Genomic DNA, 27,512 nt, shown 5'->3' on the forward strand with positions numbered 1-27,512 from the left:
CAGAATCCCTGAGTGGAACCCAGAAATCTGCCGAAAAAGTTACCTATGTGGCCCAGCAATTGGGTTTCCATGGCCTCTCATACCACTAAGCACTATCAGAAGGATTCAGTTCTTTGAATGAGTAGAATATTACATTGCCAGTTTCTATAGAGCAATTTAGGGAGTGGAGTGAGTTTTTGAGATGAATATCTATCTGACTTGGTGATTCGTATCTTAAACCTAGGGGTCAGCCAAAATCACATAGGAATGTTCTCTTCCTGACCTCTAAGCCCAGTGCTCTAGCACCCATAGCCATGCCATACATTTAATAAGTAATTAGGGAAACTAGGACTCCGGCTCTATCTGGGGCAATTCTTTCACTTGGCAAGGAAAGGAAGTCCACAGTCCGATGTGATTTATCGATGGAGGGCTTGGTGGCATCATTGTTGTCGACAGGCACTAACAGTCGGTGTCACCGCAGTGCTGGAAGGAACATAGGCAGGAGAAAGTCGAACATGCCACCCACCTGTCTAACACGATCCCAACGAATCGAGTCATTGTGATTGTGGTCTGAGCCCAGAGCAAACCACACTGGCCTAAAAGCTGCATCATGTATGTCAGGGAGAGGTGAAAGTGAAGATAAAAATTTATTCTGAACCCCAAGTTCATAAACTAAAAAGGAATTCTACTCCATTTTCACTTTCCTTTGAAGTAAAAAAAAATATTTATTCTCTTCATTATTATTTTTACTCTCATTATTTTCTGCTAAACTTTTTTTTTTTTGAGTGGCTCATTTCAACCTGCTGAGATGCCTAGCTGAGATCTGGCAAAGCTGGGTTCATGAAGACCTTGCTCCAGACTCAGTCCCCCAAATACCAAAGGGATTCTCCTACGTGTGCCATTGGACAATCCTACCTCCCACCCAGGTAAGAAGTGCTATGATGTCCCTGGGTCAGAAAATGGCCAGATTCTCATCTGGGGAGATACACCATAACCAGAGACCACCAGCTGGCCATTTTTAGGCACCCTCTCCATCAAGCACAGGTGCTGTTTCTTTTGACCTGCCTCGTGGTCAGAATTCTGTCTTAAGCAAAATGTAACTTGCAGAATACTCTTAAAATATTTTGAATATTTTTATCTCAGTCTTAAAAAGGGGATCAAAAGAAGCACCTTCTGGACTTGGCCTGGTGAGCACAGGAAGGAACTGAGTGCAATGCAATAACCCTGTAATGATCAAGTGTGCAGGAGGGGCTGTATGGGGGGAGTCAGATGCTCCCTAAGTGCTGGAGGAGAGACACTGCTTCCCAGGGTTTACCTTAACAGAGAAGGGGGAGCTAAGAGAAGGTGCAATCCTTCAGGAGAAGAGAATCTGGGATATTTGTGCCCTATGATGGGAAGGCATGACCCCTAGGCAGATAATGGCGACCCTAACGTGGACCAGCCGTGACTTGCTTATTTTTAAATCTTTTTGTGAAACATAAATTCTGATCTTCCTGTATCCCAGTTATTTTTCTACTTTAGTGTTGTGGGATATATTTAGGCGATATCTTCCCTTTCTGTAGTAATACAAATACAATATTTTATAGCTGAAATAAAGGCTCTGAAGTATCCGGGATGGATGTGTGCGCTGACTTTTCATCTTACATGAAAATCTGATTCTACCAGTTTCTGGTGCAGAGAACTCCTATCACCTAGAAGAGGAGAGCTGTTGAAAAGGGTCTGAAGGCTCATTTTCCTGTGGGACTAAGGGCTTTATGACCCACTTGTTCCCAATCGCCTTTTCACACGCAGACCCTTCTCCCTGGAAGACCATCTTCCCTCCTTCCCTTCCCTGGGAAACCCTGACTCATCTTTTTCTCGCAGCTTAAATGCCACGTCTCCCAGAAACCCTCCCAGTTTCCAACAAGATTGGTCTGCCTGCTTGGAGTCTCAGCAGCCTTTTCGCTGAGAACACAGCAAACTCTGTTGCATCTGTTTGTCTTAAGGATCCGTCTCTCAGGCTACTCTGGAAAGTCTGTGAGAACAGGAAGCACTTCTGTCTCGCTCATGTCCGATTCACCAACCTTGTACTGGAATGCAACCAATACTACAGACATCACTGAATCAAAGAGCAGACTGCATTTCCTAGGTCTATGAAAAAGTAGCTATCTCTGGCTGCACCCCCCAAATAAAATGTTTCAGAGGTAAACACAACATCTTAAAATCTCCGAAAAGGAAAAATGAATGATAGTATCTCGCACCCTGAAATGCTATTTCATTCCATTTTCCAAGTCTGGCAGATCTTTTCTGAAAGTGATTTCCTTGTTTACTTGCTATCCTTCTATACATGAACTTGTACATTATACATCCCCAGGATGATATAGATACTGCTTGTGTGTATATAGGTGTATATGCACAGGCACACGCACACACACACACACACACCAAACACCCACATTGAGCCTCCCTCATTGAGCATTGAGTGGCTGTCTTGGGATGGTCCCCAAAGACGACGGCCAGAAGGTCAGCTCCTAGCTTGTAAGCTCTCCTGTATTTCCTGGCTACTTCTCCAATACCAAAGGATGAAAATCAGGTCATACCAACAGTTCAGGTTTCTCGACCATTAAAGTGGAAATGTTCCTTTAAATAAGACCTTTTCCCGTAAAGGATAACGTCAAGTACGAAAGAAGGATATCCCCGTGTGAGCTGTTTCCTTCATTCAGCAGTTCCCAACTGGACTGTCTCCATGACATTCCAGTGGTACCAGTCAGCTCCCACACCTGCAAGACCAGTTCTTTCAGAGGGAGCAAACCCACTGAGAGAGGCTATTTTTGATGGTTCTTAATCAAAAAAAAAAAAAAAAAAAAGGCTTCACAGCTTCACAAAATCAATCTCTCGATGCAGCAAATTTAAATGGTCTTATTCCTAAAGCCCTAGAGACAGGCTAATCACGAGAACGAGGGAAGAAGTCTTAAAAATAGCACCACCATTGTCCTTTCAAAATAGCAAATGATATTCTTCTAATGTCCTTAAACAGCTCTCGAAAAAAATTAAATAGTTTCCTCCAACTTGCAAAAGTTACAAAACAAAGTACACATGGAATATAAATTTTTAAAAAAAACACCTTTAAAGGCAGCAGTGCTAGGACTCAGCATTAGAAGAAAGTTGGCCAACATCTTCTATAACTTTGCCCAGAATACATCAGTCCTGAGTGAAAAGGATCAGGCACATTTTTCTCTTAATGCACTTGACTTTGCACATATAGAAATAGTACCTGTAATGCTTTTCATACCACAGCAGAAAGAGAGTTAGCTTATTTATCCCCCAGCCTGGAGGTCAAACTACTGACATATTACAAGGATGACTGTAAAACATCTGAAATTACACAATGATGAGCTCCCTAAAGTAGCAAAACCAGAGAGTATAATGAATTGATTTTTCTTTTTTTTTTTTACATTCATCTGGAATATCACACCACCATTTTGACTGTGGAAAAGAGAATACTGGCATTTTCTTTCTTCAATTCAATCAGCATTATCCTATTAGGTTAATACTAAACCTATTTAGGACGAAGAGGGTACAGACTGTCCAAGGAATAATAAAGGATTGCTTTGTGGGGAGGAAATGGTTACTATACCCAGGAGACTGGCTCTTGCCCCCTTAGGTAAAACCTGTTCTTTTTAGTAACCCTCCTGGATGCTGGCTTGTCCCAAATTGCCTGTGTACGAAAAGCTCTGGGGCTGAACCCGGGATCTCTCTGTGCTTGGTAATCAACTTCTCTCCATCCCCACTTTCACAGTCTGGGGATGTGAAGGCAGCTGAACGTTCCTGGCAGACCGGAAACCAGGCAGAGTTATTGAACGTGTTCCCTTTCTAGTTCCTGATGTCAATATCCAAGTCTTTTGCAGCATCCTTCCCTGTTACCACAGTATCTGCGGCTGCTCTGCCAAATGCACTGCTTTCCTCCGGGGAGATTCTGATGGCTCTCTTGCATTTTCCGTCGATGCAGGTAGAAGGAGGATGCTTTAGCAACCTCGACGCCCCAGGGGGCGAAGGGCTAGTTTGCATTCAAAGGAAGCGAGGGCGTGTGTCAAAAACAGGAAGACACAGGGTTTATTAGTTTCACCACAGCCCTGGTAGGTTTGTTAAAACACAGATTGCTGGGCTCCAATTTCTGAGGATCTGATTCAATAAGGTCTGGGTTGGACCCTGAGAATCTGCATTTCTAAATTCCCAGGTCGTGCTGATGCTGCCCGTCTGGATACTGCTCTTAGATGACCACTGATACAGAAGATGTTTTGGAAGAGTTGGGCTTTTTTATTCCTACCAACCTATTTCCATTTTGAAGTTGCTGGAGTTTGACCACATAACCTCTGATTTTTACTAACACTGTTAGCTCTAAGAAAATCTACTTAAAAATTGGTTTCCCAGGAAAAAAAAAAAAAAAAAAAGCTAACTAAAAGCAATGGCAAATTGCAAAATGTGGGTGGGTACACAGACTAATGGATCAAGTTTTATTCAAAAGGTTGGTGTATATGAGATTTTCTCCCCTACAACCCAGGAAAAGAACTGCACTTTATTAATACAGAATAATCACATATTTACCTGCTCATGAGACTATCAACTCACTTTTTAATATAAAGAACATAATTATCACTGAAAAACAAAAATGTAGCAACAACATTATTTTTTTAAGCATGGGTAGTTTTCCTCTGGAAAATTGATATATAGACATCTACAGATATATATAAAACAGCGATTTAAAATTACCCCCTCATACATTTTAAACTGAATCCAATGTAGTCCCCACCATTTTGGAAACGGGAGGTGGTCCCTAAAGGAATTCCCACGGAAGTGTATTTTCACAACGTACTGATTAAAACAGTGCAGTTGTTTCCCCGTATTTATAACAAGCATTTCAACATAAGCTAAACAATTCTAAAGTGAATGAAGTTGCTTACCTTTGAGCCTCGCTCATTAAAAATAATTTCAACATCTAAGATTTTACCAAATTGCTGCAAAGAAATAGAAATATTTTATAAGCAAGAAGAGAAACACACTGAATCATATTATGCGCATGGGTAATTGTGCCCCAAGTCAGAATTTGTTTTCTCTTTTAATGTCAAGGATATACATTTTATGTTGTTCTTTCATTAAACGATGCACTTGAACCAAGAGAAAATACAACCGCATGTATCATTTCCAAATTATGGCATATCCCACCATATAAGCTATCAGAATAGGGGCCCAGTACCAAGTGTGTAACCGAGAGGTTAATTCTACTTTTCTTTCTTGATATGTGAGTGATTGCCTTCCCAGGCACTGAGCAGCGAAGATTAAAAACAGCTAGTATATACAAGGGCTCTTCTAGGGTACGTCACTAGCCACTGGGCAAAGCCCGCTTGGTGAAGTGGGATTTTGATAGTAAAATATCCGACTAGAATGGGATGTTGAGGATTTTGGACCTTGGCTCTGCAAAAGCCAGGAGCAGCCAGGCCATACAAGAGAAGTAAAGATAAAAGGAAGATCCACTACACAGACAACCATCACAAGCAAGAAACCAGCACAGTTGTGGTCTATCCTCAGGCTGAAATGTACTTCTTTCAAGATGATTCTCCTTGTTGTTAAACAAACAGATTTTAGACAATTAGCGTGAATAGGCTTTATAAAAAGTGGAAGAAACTCAACATATTCAAATCTAGAAACAAAGTTTCAGATGACAAATACATTAGGTAGCCTGATAAAATACAGATGCTTAGTTAAATTTAAATGTCAGATTTTTCAGGATAAGTGTACCCCACACAATACTTGGGACATACTTATACTTAATAAAATATTTGTTATCTGAAATTAAAATTTCTGATATTGTGTCTTGTATTTTGTAACTTACTATGACTAGTAACAGACTACCCTAGTAGTCCTAGTGACACATGCACATCAGTCTGTAATTCACACTTAAAAAATGGGAACATGGACCCCGCTCCAAAAGCATTTGATAATTCAAAATCCTTTTCCCTGATGCTGGAATCCTTTCTGTTTTCTTAGATCACATGAAGTCGAATGGGCATTTTTTGAGTGTGGTCTGTTCTACATGAGTATAGGTGGGAGACAGTAGCACAAAAGTGTGTGACAAGGCCCGGGGGAAAATCAGATAGAAATTTTACCCTGACGTAGAATGAGAGCAAATGCCTGTTTCAGTGATTAAAAAACAAACAGAACAACATAAAGTAAAATTTCCATCCTCTTTTTCCCTGATTTTGAGCCTTCCTATTGTTCCATTTGCTTTTGCAGCCTGAATTTTTATTACATCTTTTATAACCCTAGGAGATTCTGTATTCTGTCTCTCTCCACTGGGTGGAAAGCCTTAAGCAGCCTTTGTGTAGCAGAGGATGGAGCCATGGGGAGGGAGGGGCAGGAGAGAAAGGGAACAATTAGATACAGAGAATTAGGGGCAGCTTGACTGACCCATGTGCACCACTCACAGAATACTGGGAGGCCCGGAGAGCAAGTGTCAAGAAGGTCTTACTGAGATTCAAAAATAAAGAAACAAAAAAATTTGGAATATACAGAGGCTATCCTCTGGAATGTACAAATAAATCTACATTACTCAGAAAGACAGAAAAACATATGTATGCTCCAGTCGAATATAAATAGCTCAAAATCTTGAAATGAGAGTAGTTTTGACTATGAGAAAAAGAAACCCAAAGCTATGTCATCTTGGGCCACAGAAATGTGCCCATCCCTCAGGATATGTACCCATCCAGTGGATTACAGACTTGAATTCTTCTTGTGGACCAGAAGTGCTTCTCTACTTCAGAGAGAAGTAGAAGGATAGGAAGAAATCAAGAAGAGAAGGCTCAACCAGGAGAGAAGATGGAAGGTCTACATCTCTAGCATGCCGTATGGAAATACCAAGAAACACGCAGCTAACTCACCCTGTAATTTGTGGACACTAAACTATTCTTTTGGTCAAGAGAAGATTCTTCTACTGCATTTTCCGTGCCCTTGATTTGGGCAGAGAAAATCGTTAAAAATAGAAGATAATTTTCAGATTTGGGAAACGCAGGATTTGCCATTGAAAGGTGAAGTGAATTTCATAGTTAAAAAGTCCTCCAGCTTTGTGAACTCCTCAGAAGCCATAATTCTGATATAACCTCCTTAGAATATTCAGTCCAGACAGATGCTATCATATTTATTTCAGGCCTAAGAGGTTGGAAGCACACATATTTATGGATAGAGAAGCCTGAAAAGGACTTCCTCTAAAACCACGAAGCAAATGTCATCCATGGAACATTCTCTAAGCAGTCAACACAAAAACACTTCCTTTAAAGTAAGATCTGGTTGAGACAGAACCAATGAAAAGGTAATCTTCACATGTGTCATTCCCTGAATGGAACAATGGCACCATATGCCCTGGAACGGTCCCCAATGTTTGCCTCTTTGGCAGTTGCCACTGGGTGGAAGATCCTCAAAGCCAGTGAAACAAGCCATAAGAAGAATGCTGATGTAAGCCCCCTTCCTAAGGCAGTTGTGTACTATATTTATAGTATCAACAGTTTAATTGGGAAGTTTGGTACTAATGATGTAAACACAGCTGGCACATTTTCAATTTAAATAGACACAACTCATTCGCAGACATAACTAGGACTTGTTTGCTCAACACCGACATTCAGCCGTGTTCAACAACATCTCAGAATCCAGGCGAGGTGTTTCAATAGCTGTGTCAAGGATAAAATCCAGGAGCTTACAGGCACACACTTGGGCAAATAGGTACCACCCATTTTTAGATATTCTCAGATCAAATAATATTTCTCTGAAAACCTCTGAAAAGTGTTCAATGGATACAGTATAAAACATGAAAGTAAAGCTTAGTTCAAAGAGTGTGCATGGAGGCTAAGAAAAGGCATCATCCCAGTTTTCTTAGGGTCGGCTTCATGTTTTGGATGCAGAATAGAAGGCAACATGCCATGTCCGAAAACATCTCTATTTTGTTATACATCAAAGGTGATCGTGAAAGCTTCTTTTCTTCTCTAATGAAAACTTCTTTTGCATGTTCTGAAAGACATGTAATCTGTGTCTGGTGACAATAGAGAATTCAGTGGATCATATTCATGCCCCAAAGGCCTGTATTTTGATAACGAAAGCAAGGCTGTGCCCTTGACAAGGCAGTGGTAAAATCTGAAGCCAGTACTCACTGAACAGCTGTTTCTGAAGACAATTCTAGAATGAAATGCCTTGTATCAGAGGCCTGGATCTATAATCACCACCTCTCTCACACCGCAAATGCTTACTATTAAATATTAAGTTAAATTGAGCTTTTTATTCAAGAGCAAGACATTGTGATTAATTTGGTGGAAATCCATACATTGCTTTCATGGGTTCATTGAAAATTCAAACGGAAAGGAAACGTATGCTCTGACATGATCAAGAAGTAGGTAGCTGGGGCCAGAACCAAGGCCCCTGATAATATAAGATCCCATTCACTCACACGCCAACTGGTGTTTTAAAAAGACTCTGGCTTCTGCTTTGGATGTTGTGGCCACATCATGTTTTGACCAAGGAAAGTTCCATCTAAAAAAGAAAAAAAACCCAGGAAATCTAAGATGACCTGGATGATTTAATGCCAAACACTGGAACAAATTTATCCAAAAGAGAAGGAAGTAAAGAATATAAAGCAAGGTGGCGCAGTGGTGGAGAGTCCACCTGCCGATGCAGGGGACACGGGTTCGTGCCCCGGTCCAGGAAGATCCCACATGCCGCCGAGCGGCTGGGCCCGTGAGCCATGGCCGCTGAGCCTGCGCGTCCGGAGCCTGTGCTCCGCAATGGGAGAGGCCACAACAGTGAGAGGCCCGCATACCGCAAAAAAAAATATATATATATAAAGTGAATTGTGAAAGAAGGGAAACCAGGATTCTGACAAAGAGACACTAAAGCCACACATTAAAAATAAAATGTTGAGGCACCTGCGGTAACCATTAGGCCTGCAGGGGTTGCGAGCTTCACGGCTGAATTGTTCACGGTTACAGAAGTTGTTCTAAACACTGTCACTGAAAAAGGAGGCTGTTTTTCCATTGGGTTTTGGTTTTGGTTTGAAATCCCCATGGCCATATTGAACAAAAGAGACCAAGAAGAAAAATGCAAAAATCTTTGTGAGGGCTTTTCTCTGCCATCTCACTCCTTGTAGCCCCTGCCAGAGTGAAGGGACCAGGGCAAAACAGCAACAAAAGGAAAGATGACATCTCATGTCTCAATGACTTGGAAAACACCTGATTGGGATTAAAATGTGATTTCTTAGAGTCTCTATGAACCGAAAGAGGAAACCACGTTTAATTCTCTCAACTGGAGTGGAGGAACCAATCAGAATGTTTACAGATGCCTTTTCACGTGATTCATGCCATTAAATGTATCACGTAACCACACGAGTTTGCCGCCACCCAGGTTTGGCCAGGAAGGATACATTTTTTGCAGTATTAAAATTCCTTGGCTTCAGAATGGTGGTTGTAAACCAAGGAGGTCTCAGAGTTATTGCAGAGTCCAGGAATCCGTAGGTCCCCGATGATTTTTATGGACAAAACCCATGAAAAAATCTTGCATACTTTAAAAATTGGACAGAGAGGCAGTTTGTGATGAACTGAATTAATTTCAGAATTACCAAATGCTGCGTTTTCTGAATAGATAGATAGATTCTAAGTGTAGCTATCATCTTGTCAAATCCACATCTTGTCAGTTGCTTGAAAATTTTGACTTACAAAAAGTAGCTCTGAAACGAGTAGATTTTGATCAAGGTTTGACAACCGGTAGCACGATCCATCTTTTGGCAAGACTTTGCTCTATGCCACCTGTTCTACCCCGATAAGAATAGAGAGGCTCAGATATTCACACAAGCAGGATCTCTTCTTCGGAGTCTAGCTGTGAATATTTTGAATACCTTAGCAGTGTAGCCCTCTGGTAACTTTCAAGATAACAAAGAAGACAAGCGAGGACAGAGCATCCTCAGGGGTGGGAGTTAGGGTGTGTTGCAATGAGTGACACCAGAAAAGAGCACAGGATGGCCATTAAGAGGACCAAATTCAAAGCCAGCATCCCAGTGACACTTGATGAATTAAGACACATTGAAGAACAAGACAACTTCTGAAGCTGACGTGGCAAAAGGGATCTAATTCTTCTGGCTGTTGATCATTCAAACCTGGTCTCACTGCTTTACACACACTTAACCTTGGCTTTAACTTTGAATGTTCTGCACTTTTCAAAGTCATCTTTGACCTGAAAGTGCCCGAGGGTATCTCTGCTCTGCAAGAGTCAGAGGGCTCAACTCAAGGTTATTACCAAATGAGAGAGATAAAAGAGCAGAAGTTGACCTTTTCCACTGAAATGTCAGGATTCAAGCCTGGGCATCTTAAATATGAGGACGCTTCTTTGTTTTTGTGTCAGATGCACACTTGATAAACATCACGCATGTTAAAGAAAATGTTCATGCTAACCCCTCCATTGTGGAGTGATGACACAGAGCTCGCCTTTTCACATGGGGAAGGAGATCTAGTTGGCTCAGAGCTAGGCATTAAAGTTGAGCCTCTTCTTATTCCTTTTGTAATATCTGCATCCATCCAAAAAGCTTTTAGAAGGGGAATCTCTAGGCCACCAACCTCTACTCTAAGTCATATGTTAAGGACGTAGTTTTGTTCATTGAATCCACAGACATTTCCCACCAATGCTGGGCTGTCATAGACAAAGAGACTGACTGCATTTGCAAAAATGAATACTATCCAAGTCCTGTCATAGCTTTGTCCTTTGATGGAACACTGAGTCCAAAGAAATGGCAAACTCATCCCTTCCCAAGGAGGATGGTGCAAATATCGTCCAGAAAAAGAATCAGGGTCACAATGTCCCATGAGCAAGCAACCCTATCATTTCTTTTCTCTGGGTTGGTGGTAGCTTCTGCCCTGCTCTGTGTTCCACCGTGGTGCCTGGGCAAGGCTGTCATTTGTGGCATATGACATCACAATCAAAATCTCTGAATCCTCACCACTGATTCTGGGAGAACGTACATTGCAGGATGCATGTCAGACTCAGAAATCTGTAGTGGTTTTGTTTTGTTTCAGTGAAGCTTTATGCAGAACTAATTATTCTCAACTTCCTCTGAAATCTAGATGCTCAGTACCTGGGAAAGAGTAAGGTCTGCAGAAATACGTCATGAGTCACTCTTCCTAATAATGTGGCAACTGCAATAGCAAGAAAAACCAAGGTGGATCATCATGGTTATTTTAGTCATGACATGGGGTCCCGGGCCACTCGATGGGGGATCATCAATGGGCTTGTTGCAACCATGTGTTATCTGGGAGCCCATTTTCCATTTGACATTCAAATTGCTAATTAGAAGAAGTACCATTGGTCCAAGTGGAAAGCTGGTGAACATATGCAAAGAAATTCATACTAAAATCATAGAGATCCTGGCCCCAAGATACCCACAGACTAGGATCTAAAATGCCTTTTTTTCCCCAGCCATGTAAACACCTCACCTTCGTATTATGAATACCAAGAACTTACATGAGGAGGGAAGGGCTCTGGGGATCCCAGAGCGGGCACTGCAGAGGAGAAAGGCAGTACTTACGCCAAACATTTGTCGGAGGTCGGGATCCCGGAACCTGAAGGGGATGTTGGAGACGTGCAGCCTCTTGGGCTGGGACTTGTTTTCCGTATTTTCGGAAGGTTGTGTCTGGGGCTGACCATCCGTGGGCGCCGCATCATCTGTCTGCTAAAAGAACAAGAGGAAAGCAAAGAGGCTCTGAGTGGACCCGAATGTTCTTTCCAGTGTGCTTTTGCTTCCCCTAAATGGTAGGAAAATGCCAGAACAAAGGAATAAGGACAGGAAGAAACTGCTGAGTCATTCATTCATTCATCCAACAAATATTTATTGAACATCCACTGAGCGCCCATTACGGATCCAGGATTCAGCAGCAAGCAAAACAACAAAGATCGTTACTGTCATGGATCCTAATTCACACAGGGGAAGACAGACAATAAACTCATTAAGGAAATACAGAGCTGGCAGAAGGAGATAAGCACTATGGGGATAAAGCAAGGGGAGGGGCTCGCTGGTACTGGGGTGCAGCGAGTTCTAATAGATAATTAGAGAAAACCTCATCTAGAAAAGGAGAATACTCATTAAAGGTATCCCTTCATCGAGGCTGTTCAAAAATCTGAAAATACGCCTGCATAATTGTTGAGGCCATACAGATAAAAATATTAGTAAATCTCCTAAAACATTTGAAGAGGCTGTTTGGTGTTCTGAAGTCCAAGTAACCATCTGCCAGACTTAAATTTTATTTTTTACGGTTTTCATTTTTCATTTCTTGATTGTGCAGGCCTGTGCTGTTCATTATGGTTGACCCCATATGGCTCTTTAAAGTGAAATGGACTAAGATTAAGTAAAATGGGGAAATCCAGTGCCTTCCTTGCACTAGCCACATTTAGCATGCTCAGTAGCCACACGTGGCTGGTGCCTTCCATGTCAGACAATGCAGTTATAGAACATCTATATCTAGCAAGTTCTGTTGGCCTAAGTTGGTGTAGACAATGTTACATTATTAGCATAACTCATTACTCTGCCTCCCACTCTACCCCATCCCCCAAGTAAAAGCCTGGATAGTATGATATTACATTGACACCCCTATACAGGCAGGAACCAGGAGAAAAACCACTTTAACATTTGAGTTAATCATATAGGCCATTCCCATACTCTCAGTTCTAGAGTTTTAACATTTCAGAGATGCTTCATTTCTAGATACTTTCTCTGCAATTAGCATGTACTGCCTCTAGGTGGCAGTAGATGCCACCTACATCAGATAACTGGCTTCGTAAAACAATGATGGAAAACCCATGCAAGAAGCCCATCAAATTTACCAGCAAGGGATTGTCCCCACCTACTTATAAGCAATTTAGAAGCATTTACCTGGGACAAAACTATCAATGCAGGCAGCTAGGTGTAAAATAATAAAGACAATCTTACCAACTAACATATGTATATATAAAGCCAAAATAACATAGGCATAATTAGTGACTTTCTCGTCAACCCTTGTATTTACTGACAGATTTCACTGGCAACTCCTTCCTAACACACCCTAAATTGTATCTGGAAGTCAAGACCTTCTGGTGGTTGCCATACTGCTCTTCCAAGCTCCTTTGGTATTCAAAACCTACCAGCTAACTTTCTTCAACTTTCAAGGGCCCCGTCATGAAGATAATGTACCTGGTCATTTTGCCAACGCTGTTGGATTGAATAAAGAGGATGGTGATCGTTTTCTAATCTGGAAAATGAGCAATAACAATGGTGCACACCTTATAAGGTTCTGTGACGACTGAACACGGTAACACATGATGCCGACTTGGTAGAGTTCTCGGCACACAATACAGTCAATAAATGGGAGGTAAGGCAATTTTTAGACTGGCGGTGATTTTTACAAAAATGTCAAAGGACACGTGCAAAAAGCCTCTCAGGAAACATGAAGGAAAGGTTCTCATACGCTTATTAAACACATCTTTCCTGAGCAACTACTACCCCCTGGACACTTAAGTTCGTCCTCCAAAGCATATGCGGTCCCCAGTTTAGTGGAAGTGAAAGAGGTAGAAAAAGTCAATTGTAATACAGACTATTGAGAGCAGGGGTCAGAATGAATCACAGGGGGCTGAGTAAACTTAAATCAGGGACACACCACAGGCGTGCCGATTCTGAAGGTTACATTTTCACTGGGAGATGTTTAAGAGAAAAGGTAAAGGGGACCAATACTGTACCAGCAGAGGACAAAGCATGTGGCAGCATGCAGAGAGGTGAATCGTGTTCTGGATTCGGGGGAATACATGTGGACCTTTGTGTCACTAGTTGGTGGGCGTGTGTGTGAAGGAAGGGCGGGAGAATACACTGTAGAGGGAGGCAGGGGTTGGACCATGAAGAACCCTGGATGCAGCCCAAGAGGATACATTTCATCCTAAAAACTAGGAGGAGACACTTAAGGATCATAGCAGGGGTGTGACATGGGCAGTGCGAGACACAAGCTGAGCCATGGGAGATGAATGATAAATGTCTCTTTCCTGGATGGCTGACTCACCAATTGAATGGGTGAATGCATTACGAGTATATGAAGAAATGAATGAATGAAGGAGTGAACCATCAGCTTTGCCACCTTCAAGTGATAGTCGAAGAACAATATTATAACACTGAGACCCAGAGCAGGGACTGTATTTTCTCTGCTGGTAATATGAAGTCTGGCGACATACCCATGAGATAGATAGAAATGACTTTGCATCATGAGACTGTCACTTTCACAGGGGTCAGGGGTCTTAACTACCCCAACAAAAGACTTCTCTAAGTTTGCAGAAGCAGCAGCTCAGCCCCCATGCTTTCAAGCCCACTTTTTCCCTCTTGTTAGAAGTTGCTGTACAAATGCAAATTAAAACCAGCTCCTTCTCCTCCCAAGAAGGAAACTTAGATTTGGATTTGTGTATATCTGCTGGATATTTCAGCTTAATAAACCTAATTAGGAATTACAGAGATTATGATTAAACATATTAAATGATTAATAGCATTATGCTGCTCATGTGAAAATGAAAATTAATCATCTTTAGTCAAACAGGACTTTGGAGAAATCTTTGCATTGTTTCCTTTGATAAAAACATACACCGCTCAATTAATCATTGTGTAGCGTGTGCAAATATACAAATGCTCATAAATGGTTGTGTCGGAATACCTGTGTGTTAAAAGTAATTTCAGGGCTTCCCTGGTGGCGCAGTGGTTGGGAGTCCGCCTGCCGATGCAGGGGACACGGGTTCGTGCCCCGTTCTGGGAGGATCCCACATGCCGCGGAGCGGCTGGGCCCGTGAGCCATGGCCGCTGGGCCTGCGCGTCCGGAGCCTGTGCTCCGCAACGGGAGAGGCCACAACAGTGAGAGGCCCGCGTACCACAAAAAAAAAAAAAAAAAAGTAATTTCAAAGATAACACGGAAGAAGAAAAACTCAACCAAAAATACTTCAGACATCATAGGGGAATGGAAAGGAAAGGGAAGAGGAGGAATGTCAGGATCCAGAGGTTGAAAAAGAAAAATAGAAAAAAAACCCTTTTAGATTGAGCGTGCCTGCTTCTGTGGTGTGATGTAACACAAGATGGGGCTTTGATGAGGATCAAATGTAGTAGGAGGTGAACAAAAAAAGCTACGACAGAGCCTCAGTCACGCTAGGAGTCAGAGCTACAGGAATGACCCTTACTGACCCACATCTTGAGTATTTCAGGCTGTGAGGTTTCCTTTTTGTTGGGAACTTTCAGAGAAAACATATTCAGAACATATTCAGTGTTTTATATCCCTCTATGAGTTTCCTAAGAAATTACCAAAACCCTGGTGACTTAAAGCAACAGAAATTGATTCTCTCCCAGTTGTAAGGGCCAGAAATGCACAATAAAGGTGCCATTGGGGCCACGCTCCAGATGGAGGCTTCCAGGGGAAATCCTTCCTTGTTCTTCCAGCTGCTGGTGCCTCTTGGCTCAGCGGAGCTGCATTGCTCCAATCTCTCGTCTTCATTTGGCCTTCTTCCCTCTGCATGTCTGAGACTCATCTCCCTCCGCCTTTTTCTTCTTACAAGGACATTAGTCATTGGATTTAGAGCTCACCCTAAATTGAGTATGATCTGGTCTTGAAATCCTTAACTTAATTACATCTGCAAAGACCTTTTTTTTTCCAAATAAGGTCACATTCCCAAGGTTTACGAAGATCAGAACATAGACATATTTTTTGAAGGCCACCGTTCAACTCACCAAGACCCCTGCTAAGCAAACATACCAGAAATGCATGGAGAATGAGTAATTGTTATCAAGGGTTATCAAGGTGTGGTTGTACTTTTTACCAGCTCTGGTGGCATGGGGCTCTCAAAAGGGTTGGCCTCAACCCAGGTTCAGAAGAACGGAGAATGTCCCTACTAGAGGTGCCCCCAGGCTCTCATCCATCACACTGGCCACTCTGATGAGTTCCCTAAAACGAGAAGAGACTTGAGTCTTCCCTTCAAATGCAGGGGCTCCAAGACCCCCTTTCTGCACCTGCTTCTGGATGCACTGACACGCTTCGACCGGGCTGAGGAGCGTTCCTTCAGCCTCCAGAAAGGCCACCAGCACTTGCAAGAGGAAGACCTGCCTGCAGGTTCCCTGAACAGATGGATGAGCATCCCTGAGAACTCCGCTGAAGCTTATGGCAAAAGCGTAGGGCACAATGTCTAAAGACAAAAATAATGTGAAAAAGCTGCACAACTTACTAAAAGAATGAAACATCTAGAATGTGTCTTTCTGAAAGGCAGTGTCTACCTGGTTTGCAATTACATTCCCCAAGGCTTATGCATGTCAAAGCTTAGTGGGAATTAATCGTTGAAAGAAGAACTCTTGATTTATCCATGTCTGATGTTTTTCTTTTGAAAGTCATTTTGCCTCTAAAGTGGGAACCAACTGAATTAGAAATGTGCCTCGTAAACCCCATTTGGAAGATCAGAAGGTGGAACATAAAAACGAAGCAAATTCATACTGGTCCACTCACTCAGAGATTGAAGGAAATTGAGACAAGTAAGGATGTGAGAGCCGTGAGCAGAATGGCCAGGGCACCATCCATCTCAAAACCCTCCCATCCAGACCCTCACCCTGGTCTAGGAGATACAGCCCTAACCCCCTTGCTTCCTACCGCTCCCCTGTCTTGTTCACAGGCCTCTTTGCTCTCCCTTCAACATACTCAACACACACCTCCTTAGTCTTTGCACCTGTTTGTTAGTCCCTTTGCCTGGGTATTTCTCTCCCCGGACGCCTGTGTAGCTTGCCCCCTCTTGCCAGTCAGGTCTCTGCCCAGATAACACTGATCGGAGAAGTCTTCCCTGGCCCCATCATCTAAAACAGCCACAACACAGAAAACTAAAAATAGAATTACCATATAATCCAACAGTCCCACTCCTGGGCATATACCCAGACAAAACTCTAATTCAAAAAAATACATGCACATCTATATTCATAGCAGCACTATTCACCATAGCCAAGACATGGAAACAACCTAAATGTCCATCAATAGATGAACACATAAAGAAGATGTGGTGTATATATATATATATATATATATATATATATATATACACACACACAATGGAATACTACTCAGCCATAAAAAAGAATGAAATAATACTATCTGCAGCAACATGGATGGAAATAGAGATTATCATACTAAGTGAAGTTAGTCAGAAAGAGAAAGACAAATACCATATGATATCACTTATATATGGAATATAAAATATGATACAAAGGAACTTATCTGTGAAACAGAAACAGACTCACGGACATGGAGAACAGACTTGTGATTGCCAAGGGGAAGGGGGTTGGGGGAAGGATGAAGTGTGAGTTTGGGATTAGCAGATGCAAACTATTATATATAGAACGGATAAACAACAAGGTCCCACTGTATAGCACAGGGAACTATATTCAATATCCTGTGATAAACCATAATGGAAAAGAATATGAAAAATAATGTATATATATGTATAACTGAATCACTTTACTGTATAGCAGAAATTAACACACTGTGGATCAACTACAATAAAACATTTATAAATAAATAAATAAAACAGCTGCATCAGCCTCTCTGTCTGTCTTCTCCACCAGAATGCACAGTCCATGAGAGTAGAGACCGTAGAACTTCTATTCACTTTTTATCCCTAACCTCCTAGAACAGAGTTTCTCAATAACAGGAATGTTGCCACTTGGGGCTGTTTAATCCTTTGATGTGGTGATCACCCCGTGCACCATAAGAGGGTCAGTAGCATCCCAGGCCTCCACCCACTTGAGTTGAGACAGCTGAAAATATCTTCTGGGGTTCAAATGTCCCAGGGGGAGCAAAACTGCATGAATTGAAACCGTTGACCTAGCACAGGTGGTAAATTCTCAGTAAATATGTGTAACATAAATGAATAGGCCTGGTTTTGCCATGAGGGAGCTGCATGAATGCTAACTTCATGTCTCTGGGTCTTAGTTTGCATGTGCATAAAGAAACAAATGTATATCTGTCCTGGATCCTTTAGAGTGGGGTCATGAATTCAAAGTCCCATGAACAAACAGGGGATCATTACCATCCTTACTATGAAAAGGATTAATAACCATCAGCCTTTGCTCTTTATTTCTCAGGCCCACAGTTGCCGACGACTCTGCGTTGCAGAATCCTCACCTCGCAGGAAAGGTTGCAGGACCCTATGTGGATGCAATGTCCATTAACCTCAAGAGGTGGATGTCCAGGTAGCTCTTGGCAAGAGGTTCCCAAATAAGCTCATTAGAACAGCAAAGCCAGCTTCTGCTCTGGCCCAGTTCGAAGGCCCTGTTAGGAGGCAGGATGAGTGCCACAGAATTTTTCCTAATAAACAAACTCCCCAGATATTGGCGCAGGTTATAAATGTTAAGAAAACACCACCAGCACTTTAATCTCCTGAAGATCACTTAGTGCTTCCGCAAAAACCTTAATAAAGAACCGTGGGGCTCCCTCTGCTATAATCTTTCCTAATTCAATGAATAGCTCTGAGCAACCTAAGGCTAATCCTGGTGAAATTGGATTTTGATATCGACCAATCCAGGGATGACTGCTGAAGAGAATACGCATGGCTGTGCAGAAGTCTGCGCCTTTCAGATCCTGGCCCCGCCCCACGGTCCGTCTCCTCTCTCTAAGCCCGCATACGCTCTGCTGAGTTCACCTGTGCACCATATTTTGGGGATGACCAGGTTGTAGACTCACAGGCCAAGGGCTTTTGCAGCTGGATATCTCTGAGTTCAAACTGTTCCATCATTTACTAGTCCAGCTCCTTAAATTCTTCTGAGGCTCAGTTTCCTCGGCTGCAAGTAGGGATAAAAGAGTTGCCTGTAGTCCCAGGTCACTGGAAGTAACGTAGGTGACCATGACAAGGATGCATAAGTAAAATGTGGCAAAGTTGTCAGCAGAAATTTGAATTCAGAGAGAACGGAGAGATTTGGAAGCACAGCATGGAGTGTGTGTATGGGGGAGGGGAGACAATGATGATAAATAAACAGGCACTGTACCAAAGTATACTTGATGCAGGGAAGCAGAGGATGCCACTCCCAAACATGCCTTTTTGGCACAAGGATTATTGGGGGATGATTACTTCTGAGAAACAGCAGGCATAGGAGAAGCTATGAATACAGAGTAGAAGTTACCCTTCTTGTAAGAGACGTTTACATTTATACAGGAACTCTCCATTTGTAAGGGTGTCTCCCTCTAGGTGCAGGGAAGAGACGGTAACTAAATCTCTAGAAACTCTTAGCAATGGGAAGGTGGCAACTGAAATCTGCATCACAACCACGCCCTCGTTTACTGAGTTTTTCCTCATAACCCCCCAGACTGGCTCCCATTCCCAACATCTCCTTTTGTCTTGAGCTAGAGATATTATTTAAGGTGGTGGCTTGGACCATTTGGGGGCATTGCTCAGGTTCCCTGGGTCTGTCCTACGTGCACAGGAGGTGTACATGACATTATTATTATTAAACTTCTGTTTCTTTTTCTCCTGTGAATCTTTCATGGTAGGGGGGTCTCAGCCAAGAACCTAGAGGGGTAAAAGTAAAACTATTTTTCCTGCCCTACGTGACAAAAATTAAACCGCGTATGCTCACAACACAGCACTAATTCAAGGACGGTGATCAAGCACTTTAGGGCAGGCCTGCCCAACAAAATAAAACAGGAGCCACATATGTAATTTAAAAATTTCCAGAAGCCATTTGTCAAAAAAGTAAAAAGAAACACGTGACGTTAATTTTAAGAACATATTTGTTTAACCCCCTGAATAAAAATATGACTTCATTACATAAACAATGTAAGTGATATTTTACATTTTTTAACTCAATCTTCTAAATCTTGTGTATAATTTGTACTTAAGCTCGTCATCTCAATATGGACACTAACTTTTCATTGGAAATGCCTGAGCTGTATTTAGGCTTTGAAAGATTGATGGTTGACTATTCAAGACTCTCAAAACATACCTAAATGGATTCAAATCACTGAATCAAGTATCAGTGTTTGCATTAAATTACAGTTGAATCAAAATAAAGATTCAGTTCCGCGGTCATACCATCCACATTTCAAGGGCTCAAGGGATACCCACGGCTGGCAGAGTAAGGGCCCCTTAGAAGCGTTAATATCCTAATCCCTAGAACCTGTGACTATGTTACTGTATATGACAAAGGGGAATGAAGGCTACAGATGGATTTAACGTTGCTAATCAGCTGACCTTAAAACAGGGAAATGATGCTGGATTATCTAGTGGGCCCAGGGTACCTACAAGGGTCTTAAAAGTGGAAGCAGGAAGCAGAACAGCCAGCGACAAGGACTCCACCCACCATCACTGGCTTTGAAGTTGGAGGAAGCAGGTCATGAGCCGGAGAATGAGGGCGACCTCCAGGAGTCAGGAAATGAAAGGAAAGGGACCCTATCCAGAGCCTACAGAAAACAATGTAATCCTGAAGACACCTTGCTTTTAGCCTGGTGAGACCCATGCCAGACTTCTGACCCCAACCTGTAAGATAAATACATTTTTGTTGTTTAAATCACTGAGTCTGTGGTACTTTGTTAGGGCAGCAACAGAAAGATAATGCATCCCCTACTTAAAAAGCATAGCTACAGAACACTTCCATCATTGCAAAAAGTCCTATTGGACAACACTGCTTTAGAGCAATGGTGTCTTGGGGGATGGGAGTGGAAATGGGTTTAAAAGGGAAGAAAGTAGGAAAAGAAAGAGAAAGAAAATGTCTTCTTAGGGCACTGGTGATGGGATGCTTCAAAGGAGGAATGTGATAATTTGAGAGTCAACTCTCCGTGGCTGTGTTTTAAATAAAAATATTTTTAAAGCATGAAATAAATTTGGGGTAATAATAGCTTCCTCATGTGGTACTGCAATAATTAAATATGCACCACATATACAGGGGTATGCTTCCCCACGCAGTTGGTCCTACCAATGGCAGCTGTAACGTTTGTTGCTATCATTATCATTATTATTATTGTTACTGGGGATATATCTCTTCACTCTGTAGATAAATGTCTCTTAACTTATTTCTGTGTTCTTAGACACACTAGGGTTTTATGAAAGCTATGGACCTACCAGACACACTAAGGATTTTATGAAAGCTATGGACCTACCAGACACACTAAGGGTTTTACGAAAGCTATGGACCTACTGCCTGGGGGGAAAACGCACATACACCTGAACTTTGCATACAATTTCAGAAGTTCACAAACACCCCGAAGGATAAAGTTGACATCCGTGGACCCTGGGTAAGGACCACTACTGTGTAAGGGCATTCACCTCCCCTCTATCCTGAGTTGAGACATTGGATGCTGAGACCACCACCCACGGGTCACTTATAAGCTAAGTGTGGACCTGGCTAAAGGGTCTGAGATAGAGCATTGAAAACAGAACTGTGCTGAGATCCTACTGTGAGTTGGGTATCTTTCTAGATGTTTTTCATACCTTATCCCACCGAATCATCATAAGGCCATGAGGCTCAGAGAGGTTAAGTGACCTGTCCAAAGTCGCACAGCTAGGAGATGGCAGAGCCAGAATTAAACCTAGGATATCTAATTTCATATCCTGGACTCTTTTGCCCCCTCCCCACCACGGCCTCTCAAGGTCGAGGTGAAGATGCTTTGGAAAGTCCAAAGACAGCCAATTCCTAGAAAGCAACTGCAAGGCACTCGTACAGAGGAATAAAGATTCAATGAAGTTCTAACTGTTTGAGCTTTAGGTCTGGGCTGGAAACAGAGAGATAAGCTCTGTGAACGGGGCCTTATCACAACCAACCAACCCAAAAGCAGACAAAACCAGTCTGCGTCAGATGCCTCCTCTGAGCGCCTAGACATCTTGTGTTCCTCTCTGTTCAGCCTTTATTAACCATAGCTTTTTTAAAAAAAATCAGTTTACTTACCTCTCTGTCTTAATAGAATATTAACATCCCAAAGACAAACACTATATCAAATGCATTTTTGAAGCCCTTTACCACATCACATAGTAGGTACTTAGCAAATCTTTATTGCCTCATTCCAGGAAACCTCTCTGGGTCCGGCTTCTTTCTCCATGAGCATCTCCCACTCTGCCAGGAAGGTATCGAAATCCAACACCCAAGACTCAACACTAAGGCAGTACCATCCCCTCCCCAACCCTGCCCCACTTCCCAGTCAGCCTACTGAATACTCAGCATCTTCCCTCTGTACAGGCCTGCTCCCCTCCACGCACAAAGCTCTTAACAGTGATAAATAAAAAATGTACTTTTGAATAGCCAGATGCTTCTCCCTCCTCCACCAGTCAAGTTATTTCTCAGAGAGAAAAGCTTCTGAGTGTCTTCAAGGCATTATTTAAGTTGACAATATTATGTGAGCGATGGTTGAGTACCCACTGCGATGTACTTGGGACCGAGTTGATTTGTGTAACGAACACTTGCCCTGTCTCTTGTTGTAGCCTGAATAGCAGTCTTGATTTAGCCAGGACTGTCGGGCGCCAAGTGAATTTACAGGATCCACAGTCCCTCTCTCTCAATCTGCAGAGAAGAGCAGGGGCAGAGCATGGACTGGCATAATTCAATACATTGTACTATAAGCTCCGAAAATAATATCACGGAGCTCTGCAATATACCTATTTGATTTGATTTGTAAACTTGATAAAAAAGCAATTGAGAAAAATTCAGGGGGAAAATATATATGTTCTAAGCAAAAATGTAACTATATTGAATGTGTACAAAGGACCAAAGAAAGGAGTGGGGAGGGGAGAAAATCATGCATACTAAATCAACTTCCTACCCTTGCATTAGACAATATTGCACATTCTCCATTTAAAACGAAGCAAGATAGTGCAAAGTGATTTTCCATTAAAAATAATAATCATGGTAAGCAATGTGAATTAAAACCCACATCTTGGGTTCTCTCGCACTCCCACTTCAAAATGGGGCTTGTGCAGATTCACTCAGCTTCCTGCTTTTTCATTTTAGCTCCGTAGGCAAACAAGTTAATCACACAGCTTTGGATGGAGTTAATGCCTCCTTCTTAACGCGGCTGGGCTGATTCCACAGCTAGGTGACATAGATTTAAGAAATACATAGAATTTCTCTCAACACAAATAAATTCAATGCTCTGCCGGAATGATAAAATTCCTCGGACAGGAGAAGTGCTGGAGGACAGAGACGGGATGACTCCAAATTCTTTGGCTACTTTTTTTAGTCTCTGAAAGAATAGGATGAGCATGCAAGGGCCAAGCATTGAACACATCTGTAAAGGAGATGACCTGCCAAGGTGTCTGTATGAGTCAGCACCAGCTGCTGTAACAAAATATCACAGACTGGGTGGCTAAACCCACAGACATTTACTGCTCATGCTTCTGAAGGCTAGGAAGTCCATGATCAAGGTGCCAGTGTGTTCGGTTTCTAGTGAGAGCTCTCCTTCTGCGTTCTCACCTTCTGGCTGTGTCCCCACATGGTTGGGGGGGTGGTGGGAAATGACCTCTCAATTCCTCTTCTAAGGATACTTATCTGATCATGAGGATCCCACCCTCATGATCTCATCTAACCCTAATTACTTCCCAAAGCCCCTGTGTCCAAATACCATCACACTGGGGGTTAGGGTTCGAACATATGAATTTGGGGGGTCGGGGGGGACCCAATTCAGTCCACAGCAGAGTTTGTAGAGCCTGCAAACACCTAGGAATAAGGAAAGGTGTTTTGTCCTAAAGAGGGACAGGGGTTTCGTGGGGATTGAAACTAGATGTTCTCTTATCCAATCACTCAAAATGTATTTATTGAGCATCTAGTCTATTTAAGTCCCTGGGGATACAGCAGGTAGCACTGGGGATTGGTGTTGCCTCTCAGAGAGCAGAACAATATGACTATGAAAAGTGCTTTTTCTCTATTTCTCCATGTTCAAACTTTTGGATTTTACTTCCAGGAATAAAGAGTTGAAAATAACTACTACTACTACTAACAATCAACATTTATATGCTCTGAAACCAAACTATCTGGGTTGGAATTCCATCTCTCCCACATCCTAGCTGTGTGTCCTTGAGCAAGTTACTTAACCTCCCTGAGCCTCATTTCCTTCATCTAGAAAATAGGAATATTATTAGCACCTAACCCCAAATGAGTCAATACCTGGAAGTGCTTTTCCAGGCCTGTAATTATTACGGTGGTCAACACCTAGAACAGTGCCTGACAGCTGGTAGCATTTAATAAAGGTTGGTTAAATGGTTAGCACTCTGTTAAGCTCACTGCATCGCCTGATGACTCAGAGAGGAAGATTCTACTATTTGTCCCCATTTTACGATCAAGGAACTGAGGTTCAGAGAGCTAAGGGCTTCTTCGGGATGCTCAGTCAGTACACAGCAGGCAGAGTGGCAGGATGGTTGGGAGAATTTCCTGGGTCAAATCCCTTAATGATATCTGAAGACCACATGACAGCCTTCTGGCCATCTGGTGATTAAAAACTCAGCCCAGTTCCTTTTTAAGGTTCGAAAGTCCATGAGATGCACACTCTCTTCCTACTGCTGCAGACCTGTCCTGACGGACCTGCAGTAGCAGGGGGTGTTTCCTGCCTTTCCACCCCTTCCATTCCAGTACTTGGCAGGCCGTGTGAGGAGGTCCACCTCTGGGACACTCTTCTTCCCCTATTAGGTCTTATCGTTTCGGGCAGGGGGTTGGGAGAGAGGATGGAGGAGGCAGAGGACATTCATTGAAATAAGATGCTTCCTGGTGGTGAGGCACAAGTGCCCCACTCTGCTCTCTCATTCTGCTGGAGCTCGTGTGCCGCTGGTGGCTTTGTTGCGTGTGGCAGAGCCCGAGGTGTCAGCACGCTTGGGTTACTTGGGGCAGTGATCAGCCACCCCCATCATCCTCCACTGCTGCCCAGTGTCCTGTCTTTAAGGTCAGTACTCAATGCTCTCGACTCCCCTTGTAAACGGGGGTACCTGCCTTCAGCACTGGGTTTCCTGGACAGCCTCAGAACTCCTGCCCTGTCCTCTGAACTTCACGCTCTTCCAAGAGCCAGGGGAAGCACAGGGAGGGCCCTGACGCATTCTCCGTGACAGTTCTTTCCCATCCTGCTGTTTCCAACTACGCCAGCAAGCCTCCACCTTTATAAATCCCCAGATAAGAAGCAGGCACGAGTCTCTGTTAATGACATCCTGGGCCCGACTAATTTAAGGAACGTGTCAAGTTCTCCCAGGAACTGTGCCACCTTCTCCTGCTTTGATGGCATCATTAAGATGAGACTTCTTCCCCAGCCCAGCAAGCATCCAGCCTGAAAGAGAGAGCAACACCCCACCCTCCCTGCCCAGGAGCGACTCTCCTACAGCTTTCCCCTCATCCCAGCTGAGCCCCCTGGTGGTCTTTAATCCACTGTCTCACTCAGAAATCAAGTCCAACTTAACCATCAATTTAAAAAGAAGAAATGTTGATATTTTGTAATGAATCCTTAAATCCTCAAAGATTTTTTTCCTCCTAATGTGTTATGTCACTCAGGATTTAATTTAACCAAATGACAGATCTATACATGGTGCTCATTTTCCAGACCTAAGGAAACTGCTGAAAGCACAGTTTGGCTGCAGAAAATTGGTGATGAATTTAAGACAGAACTGATCTCTGCTAAAATCCCTGGATTTTCCTTACTAATTACTTTTCTTTGTATAAATGCTTGAAACAAAGAAACAAGCAGTCCGAGGGTTTTGTTCTAGGACAGAACTGGGGTTTCCCCAGTGTACACTGAGACATGTGTAGATATCATTCTTTGTGAAAATTCACCTGTCTATTCACAGACATTCTGACAGTCAAAGAATCTTGTCTCATAAAGAACATGATTTCCTCAAACGGACACAATTCAGGTTACTTCTGAGTTCCAAATCCTATTCGTCAGTAGGCGAATTTCTCCTGCACTGGTAGATGGGGAGGGGTCTAAATATATGTTAGGAAATAGAAATACTAAGAAGTATACTATGAAAACAGAAATGCCTGCATCTCCCTTCTAGTTTGCTCTTTACCTAGATGGACAGCAAACTTTTTCTTAAAGGTCCATATAGTAAATAGCTTGATGTTGAGGGCCATTCAGCCTCTGTTGCACATGAAAGCAGCCATAGGCAATATGAAGAAAGAGAAAGATCCGCTGGTCCTGGGGTCATCTCTCCTCTAATTATGTCATTCATGGCTCTAATGAGAAGAGGGTGAGGCTTGGAGAGATAAGATTTGGGAGGTGGATGAGATGCTGTGTGACCTGGGGCAAGTCACTCACCTTCTCAGAGTCTCAATGTCTTCATTTGTGAAAGAGGAAGGACAATACCCACTCCCTCATGGGTCAGACAGAAACAAATGGGATTATGCCCCAGAAAGGGCCTCGACTATTTCAAGGTGTTGTGTATCTGTGATCAACGATTTCCATTTTTCTGGGTTACTCTATGGAAAAAGCAAGATTTTCTCACACTGCAGACAAAAACATGGAAACCAATGGGGCATCTAGACTTTTAGTCATTGGAGGTCCTTCAATTCAGGACACTTGGATTCAAGCCCAACTTTTGTCAGTTTCTCACTATGTCAGGTTTCTGGGATGAAATTTATTGCACCTGAATAAATGAAGGCACTGAATTTGGTGGGCTTCCTGGTACATAACAATTTTAAAATTCAAGGGTCTGAGACTCAGGGAGGGTGGGTGGGGTCCCTGGGGTGTTGGGGGCAGGGGGGTTGTTCTTGGTCACCCTTAGCAAAACGCAGGGTTTGTGATCTGAAAGATGGACAGGCTTGCCTATAGTTGGAGAGGTAGAGAGTGATGCATGGACTCCATCAGTCTATCTCCAAGCCTAGCCTTCACAGCACACTGAAGTGACCTGGGGAAGCTTGTTGAAAATGCAGATTTCTGGGCCCTGCCCCACGACGAATCATTCCTAATTCTGGACTCAAGATGAATCATTTTAAATAATCCTCACGGGTGACTCAGAGGTATCCTAACATCTTGACAGCCACTGTTTTATATCCTAGGGAGGCAACAATGTGAGTTTTTGCGTCTGAACTAAGAAACCAAATGGGACTGGAGCTCCAATTCCCAGTTATCCGACCTTGGACATGTTACTTTGCCCCTCTATACCTTACCTCCCGTGAATCCATTCATCCAAAGAATATCCATGGACTACCTTCAATGTGACTGGGGAAGAACCAAAGGACAGGGGAGGATTAAAACCATACAGGCACAGCACTTACCAACAACTTAAGGGCTTTTTTTTGGTTTTATACATTCATTTATTTATTTATTTTTGGCCGCGTTGGGTCTTCGTTGCTGCGAGCGGGCTTTCTCTAGTTGGTGGTGAGCGAGGGCTACTCTTCATTGTGGTATGTGGGCTTCTCGTTGCTGTGGCTTCTCTTGCTGCAGAGCACAGGCTCTAGGCACATCGGCTTCAGCAGTTGCGGCACGTGGGCTCAGTAGTTGTGGCTCGTAGGCTCTAGAGCACAGGCTCAGTAGTTGTGGCGCACTGGCTTAGTG

At 42.9% G+C, this 27,512-nt stretch overlaps 1 protein-coding gene across 27 annotated transcripts in view; it reads right to left on the bottom strand.

Moving 5' to 3' along the window:
* The window catches only part of RBFOX1 (RNA binding fox-1 homolog 1), a 2,181,496-nt gene that overhangs the window by 119,188 nt on the left and 2,034,796 nt on the right, over window positions 1-27,512 (bottom strand). For all 27 annotated transcript variants that reach the window (XM_060284028.1, XM_030883902.2, XM_060284024.1 and 24 more), the window contains 2 exons: window positions 11,567-11,710; window positions 4,920-4,973 (listed from right to left, as the gene is read on the bottom strand). In XM_060284028.1, the coding sequence (XP_060140011.1) occupies window positions 4,920-4,973; window positions 11,567-11,710 (198 nt within the window). The remainder of the gene's footprint in view (window positions 1-4,919; window positions 4,974-11,566; window positions 11,711-27,512) is intronic.

Source organism: Globicephala melas, chromosome 15 (genome assembly GCF_963455315.2).
Source record: "Globicephala melas chromosome 15, mGloMel1.2, whole genome shotgun sequence".
Lineage (NCBI taxonomy): Eukaryota > Metazoa > Chordata > Mammalia > Artiodactyla > Delphinidae > Globicephala > Globicephala melas.